The sequence below is a fragment of the Pleurodeles waltl genome, chromosome 5 (assembly GCF_031143425.1).
Source record: "Pleurodeles waltl isolate 20211129_DDA chromosome 5, aPleWal1.hap1.20221129, whole genome shotgun sequence".
Classification (NCBI taxonomy): domain Eukaryota; kingdom Metazoa; phylum Chordata; class Amphibia; order Caudata; family Salamandridae; genus Pleurodeles; species Pleurodeles waltl.
The window spans coordinates 1254716085-1254729064 of NC_090444.1; the positions used below are offsets into that span (position 1 = coordinate 1254716085).

Consider the following 12980-nt stretch of genomic DNA (forward strand, 5'->3'; position numbering starts at 1 on the left):
CAACACCTCAGGAGGGACCCCAGGACTACTCTGATACTGTGAGTACCAAGACCTGTCCCCCCTGAGCCCCCACAGCGCCGCCTGCAGAGGGAATCCCGAGGCTTCCCCTGACCGCGACTCTTTGAATCCAAAGTCCCGACGCCTGGGAGAGACCCTGCACCCGCAGCCCCCAGGACCTGAAGGACCGGACTTTCACTGGAGAAGTGACCCCCAGGAGTCCCTCTCCCTTGCCCAAGTGGAGGTTTCCCCGAGGAACCCCCCCCTTGCCTGCCTGCAGCGCTGAAGAGATCCCGAGATCTCTCATAGACTAACATTGCAAACCCGACGCCTGTTTCTACACTGCACCCGGCCGCCCCCGCGCTGCTGAGGGTGAAATTTCTGTGTGGGCTTGTGTCCCCCCCGGTGCCCCACAAAACCCCCCTGGTCTGCCCTCCGAAGACGCGGGTACTTACCTGCAAGCAGACCGGAACCGGGGCACCCCCTTCTCTCCATTCTAGCCTATGTGTTTTGGGCACCACTTTGAACTCTGCACCTGACCGGCCCTGAGCTGTTGGTGTGGTGACTTTGGGGTGGCTCTGAACCCCCAACGGTGGGCTACCTTGGACCAAGAACTGAACCCTGTAAGTGTCTTACTTACCTGGTAAAACTAACAAATACTTACCTCCCCTAGGAACTGTGAAAATTGCACTAAGTGTCCACTTTTAAAACAGCTATTTGTGAATAACTTGAAAAGTATACATGCAATTTTAATGATTTGAAGTTCCTAAAGTACTTACCTGCAATACCTTTCGAATGAGATATTACATGTAGAATTTGAACCTGTGGTTCTTAAAATAAACTAAGAAAAGATATTTTTCTATATAAAAACCTATTGGCTGGATTTGTCTCTGAGTGTGTGTACCTCATTTATTGTCTATGTGTATGTACAACAAATGCTTAACACTACTCCTTGGATAAGCCTACTGCTCGACCACACTACCACAAAATAGAGCATTAGTATTATCTATTTTTACCACTATTTTACCTCTAAGGGGAACCCTTGGACTCTGTGCATGCTATTCCTTACTTTGAAATAGCACATACAGAGCCAACTTCCTAATATATATATATATATATATATATATATATATATATATATATATATATATATATATATATATATATATATGATTAATTTGTATCTTTGGGGATGGGCGGTGGAGACCCCCAACCTTCATACTTACCTTAAATGTGTTGTAAAGGTCTATACATGGCAAAACCTTGTGTGGTAAAGGCTCTTTCCTTCGTTCATGGGGACAGCAATACTGACTTCTGCAGTACACACGACTTCACAATAATAGAAGATGGATGACTAAGTAAACATGGAATCCGTTTATTTACTAAATATTTGTGCCCTGACTAAGCCAAAGGCTGACACAGATTAATTATCAAGAAACATGGTTTGGATAAAAAAAAAGAAGAAAAAAAAAGGAACTGAATTAAGGACAACTTAGAGACCCGTATTCAGAATTCTGCTTTCAACCTGGAAAGCAGGGAAGTGGCTGCTCTCCCCTCCTGCTAATCACCCAGGGAAAGTATAACTCCATCTGAATATTTACTTGCACAGGACTATTACATACATAGATTATAGGTGTGCTTCAACATTTCTCTTGCCATCGCATTTGTATCACACATCTTTCTTGTGCCAGACTCAAAACAACTGTTGAACGGTGGTGCTGGACGTTGTACAGCAACTGCACAAGGGGTCACGCATTTTAGCATATATAAATGTCACCTCTCACAGGAATAATATAATTCAGATAAAGTGTAACTTTACACTTACAGCAAGGACCTGCCTGGTGTATGCCCTAACTAAACAGTCCCAGTTCTGTTATTCAGTCAAATATGGATTATGGGTCAAAATACCCATTCATTGGTTTTATAAAATTTGGCAAATGTACATGCTTTTTCAAAAGAAATACATTCAATTCTTTGAAAATACTCATTTTTTTTCCTTTGATAACAATTAGTCATAAAATGAAGACAGAAAAGCCTGCCTATTGTAGGGAAAACAGCACGCCAGTAAAACATAGTACTAACAGTACACTGACCCACAGAAAAAACCTGAAACCCTCCAACTGCAACAAAACAGAACACAACCTAGGAGGGAAATATTATTAACCTTCATTAGATAATTCTGTTTATCAGTGCAATAACCAACGGAGGAAGCAGATTACAAAACAGTTGCCAACAGTGCTTCAGTAAGCACTTGTTTCAAGGTAGCCTTCTTTCAGACAAACAATTTATTAATATACTCGAGGAAGGGCATTTCCTAATCTAATCTCAAATTAAAGGAGAGAGTAAGACAGGGTGTGAACCACACCATAAACCTAGGAATCTGCACTCTCTGCTGACAATGCATAATGTTTTATCATACTACAGCCACCACCCAACCTTCCAGTGACTTCTGCATAAACTGTCATCTGCATAATGGAAATGGTGCAGCAGATAATCATTGGGAGAAACTACAATATTTCTGGTTCATAACTAACAAGCATGTGGTCTAGTCAGTACAGTGTCAAAAATGCATTATATCATAGACCATACTATTACATCACAGGTCAAACATCAAGGAGGTCTCATCAAAAACAGCATCCAATGTAAAGAGAACAAGTGAAGCAAAGAATCAATGTGAGAGATACAAAGGTAGGTATCCTTAAAACTTAGTAAAAGTTGAATTAGGCATAAAAGGACCAAGGTATATCACATTTGTCAAGCACTGTGTTAGATAAGATTTACTTTTCAATGGCAAAGATTCATCAAAGATGACCACCAGTTTGTCCTGACCGACATATTTAAACTGGTTGTTGGTACCTTAACACCTTACCAAGAAGTCGAAACAGAAAAATTCAAGTGAGTAAAAGTCTTAAAAAATGTCCTTTTCCAAGGGTTCCCACTTCTGTGGTGTGAAAGTAGTTATCCCAAACAAATGTGGAAAATAACACCCTCTTAGTAATGCAGCACTGAGTTACAGAATACATGATTTCTAATGAACAGAAACGTTGCAAGCACTATTTAAATAAAATGCAAACTGTGCATGGTAAAAATCACCAAAAAACTAAAAGCTGCTATATCACACAAAATACATAATTTCATGACTGATGGCAGCTGACACAATTATAAATCCTTACAAGCATGTATACCAGCTTTAAAGGTGGTGGAAAAATACCAAGGATAGGTCTCAAGCAAAGCCAACTGACAAGGAGAGAAGCTGAGATGCATACTGTGGGGTAACTCAGCTGAGATGCATGTGACAATGATCTAGGGGCAAGACTGAGTGGTGCTTCTTGGACCACAGGACAGTCTCTGTAGGAATTCCAGTGTTTAAGACAAAAGTATAGAGCAGGAATGGTCTCAGGATCGGTGGTCCTGAATGCAGTGCTGAATGCCTGGAATGAGATTAGCATCAGAGAAGACTTGCAAGCTATGAGGCCCCATTCATGTCACTCTTTCGGAACACTTATTTTTGAGTCGAGCATGCAAGCGATTTGACCTATTGTTAGTATTGTGGGCTTTTAACCACACCCACCTCACGCACATCACTTTCACTTGGTTGTGGGCTTGCCTTTCAAATATCCTTTATTATCATAGGTAAATGCTTTAGGTTTGTTCCGCCTTGGGGCGGTTTTGTTACCGCCGTTAAGACTGACCCGGTTACATGGATAATTGCAAGATTCCCGATATGTTGGACTGTGACCACATTTTTCCTTCTGTGTCTCTCCTTCGTGCTCATGCTCATGGCGCTTTGAATTGTCTCACTTTTGTTGAATAATGTTTTACTCTTCATTTTCATATTTATTTTTATGTGGCTACAAATGTTCAGCTAGGAATTTACAACGTCAATAGCTCTAACTGGAGCAAACGTGAGACCGATTGCATTGCAAATCCTTGCTTTCACCAGGGATAGATGGAGAGGTATTCCGCATGTGGAAACCAAGCAGACGTGACAAGCATGCAGATTCTAACGGGCAGGTGGTGAAACCGGCCGGCGAAAGGAGGTGGAGTCGTCAAATCTTTCAACCAGATTAAGAATAACTTCAACCGGGGACGAAGGAAAAAGTCCACTACACATAGCTAAAGACACTAGGCCCTCAAAGGGGATGCAAACAGGGAGGCAGCACAAATTGGTAAATGCATGCAGATACGGACAGAAATGTTCTCACCAAATGATACCAGACATTAAAGCCAACATACTACTTGTATAGCTGGGTTTTTATGACATCCTGGGACAGAGAATCCTGTATCAAACCAAGATTGAACAGACATTGTCCACAACTCAAATAAGGGGATAATGAACAGACTGGATCAAAATGAGCCTTAAACTACTGCTCCGAAGACACCTCAGCATGCTGAGGTTACGTAAGATGGATCACAAGAAGGTCGATGTGCTGAAAAGGTTGCAGGAAAACCGGATTATCATCACATATTTAGTGGTAGTGCAATAGGATCAGAAGCTTTTGGGAAGCAGTTGGCTACCTGGAATGAAGTAGGTGTTAGAGAAGGGATGTAGACTGTTCACTCAACTATCTGCAGCAAAACTGGCAATATTGGATGAATGGGGTAATAATGGTCTCCCAAAAGGAAACCAATTAGTACCGCCAATATGTTGTGAAAGGAGGAGGTCTTACTTAAGCTCTGGAATATGTAAGGAGAATTTAGCAATTACAGTGATCTGTCTGACGTCATCACAGATAACTCTGAATTGCTCACATGCCCAAAGACACTTACAACGTTCCAGATCATCATTAATTATGAGTCGGAAGGGCAAACAAGCAAAGGGGTCAGATGACGGTGGTGATCTCTATGGGGTTTTGGAAGGCACTCTTGCTTCCCCACTTGTTTACAATTCAAATTTTCATTTTAATGACTTTCTCAAAGTGGCAGATCCCGTTTGGGGGCCAGGGGATCCTTGGGGTGGGGGAGAGATTTTGTGAGAGGGCTCTGGGAGGGTAGTTAGTCTGACAGAAAATACTCTGTGGCCACAATTTGAAGAAACTATTATTAAATCACAGAAATCCAAAGTAGGGCAAAAGGCATTATGATAATGTTGACACTCTAAACATGCTTAGCATGGTCTTAGGAAAGAGGAGGTAGAAACTACAGAGAGAACTCTGACACAATCAATTTTGGGAAAAACTGCCAATTTCAAGGTCGGATTATCACTAGATTTGTATTGTATTTACAAAAATAAAAAGCTTTTTAAATTTGCAAACAGACAGAAAATTCTAAGAGTGCAGGAAAACACAGCAACTTAGTCAAGGTAATCAGGTCTTTCTTCAATGTGTTAACCTACCTGATCCTTTGGTGACATTTCTTGCTTTGCGAGCACAACTCCACACACTGCTACTACCTTATCAGAGAGATCCCCAGAGACAATCTGGCCTTGTGTGTACTGCTGACCTTTCTCTCTTTGCCACAGCAGTGTGTCTGGATTGGCCAAAACAAGAGCCTTCTCCACATTCTGCATTTGCATCTCTTCTAGTGTCCTACGAAAACATCAGTACAACTGTTATCTTGATGCAACGGAATAAGCTGAAGTTATTAATTATATAAATCATCTATTTTTGCACACTTACTTAAGTCTGAAATTTATCAGTTCTTCCGGGTTCAATATTTTCTTCAGGAAAGTTTTTTTATGTCCATCACTCATACACGTTACCAAAGCTAAACAATTGGCAGTATACCTGAAAAAATAAAGACACTTTTGTGACTAAATTGTTTAATACCTTTACTGAGTGGAAGCAGTAATGAAGGGCTGTACAGAGTGAGCGATTAATTATGGTAGCACCTAATCAAAGAGCAGAGCTAACCAACCAAGGCCGGGCGGAAAAATGTTACTATCTGCAAGTTACATGCCTATAACACTGTTAATGAGGTACGGGCAGCTGTCATACATTCACGTTTCTTTTCCATCTTATTGCACCTTTTTGCACTATCAAGGAACATTCTTCCGAGAACAGACAGTACTTACTACTAGTTCAGTCAATCTTCTTTACTGTAAGTGTCTTAATATTACAATAACGGTTTAAAAAATAAACAAATATTTTCTTGTCTTCAGTATTAGGAGATCCCTTGTAAAGATATATCCCCTTGATAAAATATCAAACTACCATAGTTTCCTTTTATTCTTAAAAAAAAATGCACTAGGCTTTCTTTGCATTATAAAGAAAGGCAATATAATGTGACGGTGAATAAACCATTTATCAGGTCAGCTTAAGATGAACGTTTTTCATCTTACGTTTGTAAGAAAGACCCACTGCAGAAGCAGAATGAGAAACCGTGTTTTCTTCTGTAGCGCGGAGCCTTTCGGAGATTGACAAAATTGCATCTTGTGTCAAGCAATACTATCTTCGAGAAGGAATGGATGTAATTATCTCTTAATGCCGCATGAACGACTTTTGAATTACAGTCAATGTTGTTTATATGCCAGTTGCTGTACGATTTTAAAAGCAGAATGGTACAGTAGTGTTTCCGATAAATAATAACCAGCAAGCTAACATCAAGAAGTTGGGGAATATACCTAATGTACTTCAGACTGTTTAAGAAGTGTTTGGTTGTAGTATATGTAAACAATGTAAATCACTGTCAATAACTGCAAAAAAGGTGAAGTAAACAACTGTAGTGTAAATTAGGAAGATACCCCCACACAGAAATCCTAAATGATTATAAACAACATTTCTGTTTACTGTAAAACATGCAACTAAGCCTAAGTAAATGTTCATCCCATTTAAAATTGTTTTGCAGTTGTATTTCATCAGTTGAGTGAGGAAAGGGGTAAGGGAGACGGAACCATAATTACAAGTCATGGGTATCCTCTCTGAATGTATAAACAATAGACAAATTCCACAAGTACATTATCTGTGGAAAGAGGAATGCAAGAAAATCCTAAAATAAGCAGAAGGATCTGCCTCCCATTCTTCACATGCTAGCATGTGAAAACAATTCTGTGCGTGGTGCCTTCAGAAACAGGTGGGCCTGAAAACTAGTCGTAAGAGGTTACCTCGCTGTCTTTATTTAGCAAAATCTGCCATTCAGTGCTCTTCTATTAAACTACATTTCCCTGTCACCACCGCTTAGAGGAAAAGTCCCTCACACATCCTTTTTCACTGTACCAGTGAATATGGGTTTCTAAAGGTCTGAGAAGGGTCTCCTACATCCCCCGTGCATCCCCCAATCAAAAGGTCTTCCTCTCCTTGGGAATTTAACATTGTCCTTTTCAAACTAATGGGTCCTCCTTTTGAACTCATGCATGAGGCAGATCTGATTTTTTTTTTCCATCAAGTGTTTTTTTCTTGCACCTATAACATGAGCCAGAAGAGTGGCTCAGCTTCAAGCTTTTTGTTCCGGGAACCTTATTTGTTTTTCTCCTGTAGCAAAGTGACTACAAGAGCCCACTTCAGATTTTTATCTAAATAAATCTCACTTTCAACTTTTTCCCCCCCCACGGGTCAGTCAACTTCAGCAAAAACATCACTTCATATTCTAGAAATGAAAAGGGTCCGCAAATGCAAATTGGGTAAAACCAAAGTTTTTTATAACGATCAAACATCAACTTGTGTATTATGACGTGGTTCACATCAAACTGGCCTTCACTGAAATTAACCAAAGCTGAAATGATTGTTATTAATGGCTAAGAGTCCCTTTACAATGAAACCTAAGGCTTATTCTACACGTGGAAACACAGTTATTGTTCTTTGATGGGGAATGTGCCAGTTCCAGATATTTGCAAAGCGCCAGTCTGGACGTCCCATTTCATCATAGGCTTCTGCTCATTGACATGGCGCTAAAACAACAACTGAGGTGCTATGTGTTTTTATAATTTAGAACTAAATGGTAGTTGAAATTCTTTGGCACACATGCACTTTAGGACTAGAGTGCCCTCCTGACAGTGATTTTATTTCATATTGGACTTGTACGGTAGCAATGGTCTTCTTCCATCAGGGCAGGTAACACTGCACTTTAAGAACTGAAGGTCTACCTGGTGGCGATATTTTTTAATGTGAAATATGTGTTAACATTTGAATTTTAGTGTAATGGTTGTAATTGACTGAGCACTTAATAAATTACTTACTTATATTTCTACGTTAGGAGTGCTATCTCCCACTCCATTAACAACCCTCCCGCCTCCCCATTATCCAAAGGCGTTGGAAAATACTCTAAAGGCATTGATCATCCCAATGCATTTTCTTCAGACAAACCGCCTTGCTGACTCTGCGCTACACAGTGGTAAGGCTGGTAGCCTCAAGAATTCCTTTAAGGTGCAGTGTCAATCAGCACAATGTGTCTCCAGTCTATCAGACACTAGATTTTCCTTGAATTTTGGTGTTTTAAGAAGTGTTTTTAACCAACCACCTCGTATTGTTTATTTGGATTTGCTTTTGAAAATTGAAAAAATTATTTCCTCTTGTTTTCATTGAAAAATTTAAAATAAATACATAAATAAAATGGTGATCCAACACATCACAGCTACAGACATTCTACTGAATATAGACGTCCGAGATAATCAATCACAACAAATAGGGACAGTTGTTGCACCATTACAATCACCTATTCAACACTCCCTTCAAAAGGCTCTGATCAGCTACTTAGTTACCAACGAAGTTGGTTACGGTCATGTAGGTCAGTCAAAAGGGAACGGACGTCGTTGAAGGCTCTACTAAGCACACTATTAGGAAGCCATATAAAAGTATGCGACTTAAAATAAATACCTCATAACATACGATACAACTGACAATTAAGTCGTCCAGTGATTATTCCCATGACCACATCTTAATTTTCTGTAGTGCACTCACACCAATATTTAGTTTTGGGGCACCTCACATCTGAACTGAATCAAAATACATTGTATAACATACTGTAAACAGATACAGCATGTAAGAGTCAATGTCAAATTTGTCAAGAAACGCTTTCTACCACAAAATAAAGCTGTAAAAGGTTTCTGTATTTTCTTCACAGAGAAGGGATAATGCTCTGCTGTGTTCGTTTTTCTGGCCTGTCTTGTGCTGCTCCTCAAGGTAGTCTGCAATCTGCAAGTACATTAGAAGTTTTCCTTGTTTTGTGTGATGCTCCAGGGCAGAGGCCAGATTTTCACTTATGAAGAGTGGGTAGCATGCTCTCATATCAGGTTAAAGGACTGGCAGTTGCTGGGAAGCAATCACAGACAAACGTGCAGGCCTTCTTCGAAGTATCCTGGCTAAGCTGGGGCCCTTAACTTACGTAGAGGGGTGACTGAATGTGTAAAATGTATGTTCTTGGCATGAGTGGGGCCAGAAGTCTTTACAGGGACACTATTGTTTGTGGAGGACCCTATAAAACGTTCTGCACAAAATGGCACTTTCCATGCAGATGGCCTTCGTTCACTTCAAGGTTAACGATCCGACCATTTCTAGCTTCCTGGGTCTCCGCCAAAGTGTAGAAGTCTGGTAGGCTGAGAGGATAAAATGTTATTTAACTGTAACAATAGTTTTAAGGTGGATACTAATGTACAACTGGATGCCATGTAGTCGTCGTTTAGGTAGTGGCTGGTTTCGTGGAAAAAACAACTTAATTTAATCGATTCAGATGCTGACCTGTGAAAGTCACAAGAAGCCTACAATGCTTCACAACATGTTTGCCAATCCCAGAGTCTATTTTCTTTGATTTTCTACTCTGGAGAATTTAATTTTATGATGATTCATTAAAAATATTTAACATTCCTGCTTTCTAGAAAGGTAAGAGTTTAACATGAATAACTTAATGATGCGTGAACTTGTTCACAGCTGCGAGTTCAATTTAAAAGTTTATTATTTAGGTAGTTCAATTTGAAAAACAAACCGTAGCAAACTGATGTTTTAATGCTGTTTGTCCCTGCTGCGACCTCCTCTCGTTTGAATTTCCATATAAAGTTTCGTCAATGTCAGAGAAGACATCCAAGTATGGGCCTTACATGATTGATAAACATGCATTGCAACAAAAAAAATGCAAGAAAAGCGGCATTATTCCCAGTTGGAGTTCTTAGTCTAAAACATAGCTTTAATAGCTAATCGACAATATGCCATCATACACTGATTAATTCAAGTCATAAATGTTGCCTGTGTAACTGGCTCCCCTAGGAGGTTTGCTGCAAGAGCATAAAGGATTTGGTATTTCTTTATGGGTTTAGTTTTATCAATGTATTACAAATAAATCAATCACATACCATCTTTAAAATCTTTCCAGTGACTGCAGATTTGAAAAGGAAGAAAAATTAAAATCGATTAACTAATGTACAAAGATTACATTTTCTGACAAATTTTGGATGAATACATAAAACAACCGTATCACAGTGTCCCACTAGGTATGGCTGACAGATAACCTTCATAGTCATTTGATGGCCACAAGTAATGCCGCCTTTAACGTCAAGTAACCTGCAGAGGAGTTTGTTATAACCTCTGTCCTGACCTTGTAAAAGCATTGCAATTACAATTCTCTTCAAATAAGGTGCACAAATCCCTGACATATCTACACCTCAAACAGGTATACTCAGCACTGCGTTTTATAACGCGTTTTATAATGGTTTTCATGTATCAATAAGGCAGTGAAAGGGTTAACTGAAGACGTGTGCACAGGTCCCTTTGGTGGTTGTGTTAAACAAGTTAAACAAGTTAAACTCGTATTTAGGTTCCAAGTGGGTGAAGGGCTCCAGAGCAGTGGGTAAAGTCCTTAGACATGCATATCTCAAATGTAAAATAATGAAGGGCAATCACAACTAATGTGCCAAAGTAGATGCTAGAATCATCACGGTCATTGAGGCTAATGTATACTTGGTGACCAACTGTGCCACGATTGGAATAGGGGGAAGTATAAGTAAAAGCCCCATCAGCTGTGGTTATACACATCTGAGATGCAGATTAAACATTTTTCTTGTCCTTTGTTGCGACTGGATAAATAACCACAGTAATCAAATATATAATAAGATATGATTCACTCATGACTAGTTTAGCTCCCTATTACACATTTAATACAGTTAGATAGAAAAAGGAATGCAAGGTTTTTGAGTGCTTGGAATATGGTCGGTAGTTCCTTGAAAGGGTAAAACTAATTTACAGTTCTAATGGACAGAGAAAGAGGAGGGGTGGACTTAGGAGAACAGTGGACCCTGGAGAGAAGGACAAGACATAACTACCCAGGGGGCGGAGGCAGCAGCTAGCGAAGATGGCCAGGGGTGAAGCGAGCTCCCGCACAGCCTGCCGATGTAACCCCCAATCCAGCATACATCCTAACCGACACAGGGCTCGAAGATAGCCCTGTGCTCACTGCCCACCACAACACCTGGAAAGGTATCTCTGGGGGGCGGATGACCGTACAATGGCAGGGGGAGACAGTTCATCCTCCCCTTGCAGTCCAAGATAAAATGGTGGACAGCGCAGGGGGACCCCGGTGAGGCAGCCTGCGTGGCGGGCAGGACAGGGCACAAACGCGGCCCCAGTGGAAATCAGTGCTGCCCCCCTGCGATCTTAAAGAAGGTGGTGGCGGACCCCGGGAGGCAGCAACAGGTGAGAAGGCGGCAGACGGCTCAGTGGCAAGAAGGGGATAGTGGGAACGTTACCCTCCGTGTGGCAGCCTGGTGGTGGACATGCCTCATCCTGCAACCTGGACTAACCCCTTCGGCCCCAGCGACAGGGTGGAGAAAGCGCAGGCCTGCATGGGGGCACTGTGGTGAAGGGCCTGTGTAGTGATCTCCATGCATGTCTAGGAGAAACAATGTGAGAGTTGGTGGGGTCCCGGAGGGTATGAAGGGCCCTAGCGCAGATCTTTTTGTGGGTGGAGGACTTGGTGTTGAATAAACTCAAACCAAAGAAACTATCAACTTTTTTCCAGTGGAAAGGGCACACAGGATGCCGGACCGTCCTCCAAGGCCAGGGGCTCCTGCACACACGATTATTGGCAGGATCCTGAATTTCAGGGAACGCAATGCCATCTTGCAGGCGGCCAGGTCACATCGCGTTCTACAACTGGATAACGCTGTCATCCGTTTCTTTCCAGACTTCACCCTCAAGGTCCAGCGCATACGGAAAAAGTTTGAGGCCGTCAAGAAAGCGACATGGGCCATGGAGGTGAAGTACATGATGATGTTCCCCGCAAAGCTCCGGGCTGACAACGGCAAGACATGGCACTTCGTGTCACCGCAAGAGACGTGGGAATGGCTAGAGGGCTGGAGAGCAGTCCGCAAGAAACATGGAGTTCGGAGGAAGACCCAGCCAACAGGAACTGATTGGGCTGAGCTAGCCACGTCAGGTGTGGGACACTGGCAGAGCCTCTCTCGGACTGACTCCCAAATGGGTCCAGGAAATATCTCCAGAACTTATGGGTGCTGCAGGACGACAACAGCTGTTTTGAGTGTCCATCCATGGAGAGGGGAGAATGGAGGGTGGAGCTTAGGACCACCTCTGCCGCACAGTAGCCAAGGGCAAGGTAACTCATTTGACAAAGGTGACTGTAAAGAAATGGCTCCCTGTTGCAGTTACCCCCCACTTTTTTGCCTGATACTGATGCTGACTTGACTGAGAAGTGTGCTGGGACCCTGCTAACCAGGCCCCAGCACCAGTGTTCTTTCACCTAAAATGTACCATTGTTTCCACAATTGGCACACCCTGGCATCCAGATAAGTCCCTTGTAACTGGTACCTCTGGTACCAAGGGCCCTGATGCCAGGGAAGGTCTCTAAGGGCTGTAGCATGTATTATGCCACCCTAGAGACCCCTCACTCAGCACAGACACACTGCTTACAAGCCTGTGTGTGCTGGTGAGAACAAAATGAGTAAGTCGACATGGCACTCCCCTCAGGGTGCCATGCCAGCCTCTCACTGCCTATGCAGTATAGGTAAGACACCCCTCTAGCAGGCCTTACAGCCCTAAGGCAGGGTGCACTATACCATAGGTGAGGGTACCAGAGCATGAGCACTGTGCCCCTACAGTGTCTAA

General features: G+C 41.9%; 1 protein-coding gene across 1 annotated transcript in view; it reads right to left on the bottom strand.

Annotated features, from left to right (window-relative positions):
* MDN1 (midasin AAA ATPase 1) overlaps positions 1-12980 on the bottom strand; it is a 1740009-nt gene that overhangs the window by 1639404 nt on the left and 87625 nt on the right. Inside the window, exons 4-5 of the mRNA XM_069235499.1 lie at positions 5616-5723; positions 5333-5525 (exon numbers count right to left, since the gene is read on the bottom strand). Coding sequence (XP_069091600.1) covers positions 5333-5525; positions 5616-5723 — 301 coding nt within the window. The remainder of the gene's footprint in view (positions 1-5332; positions 5526-5615; positions 5724-12980) is intronic.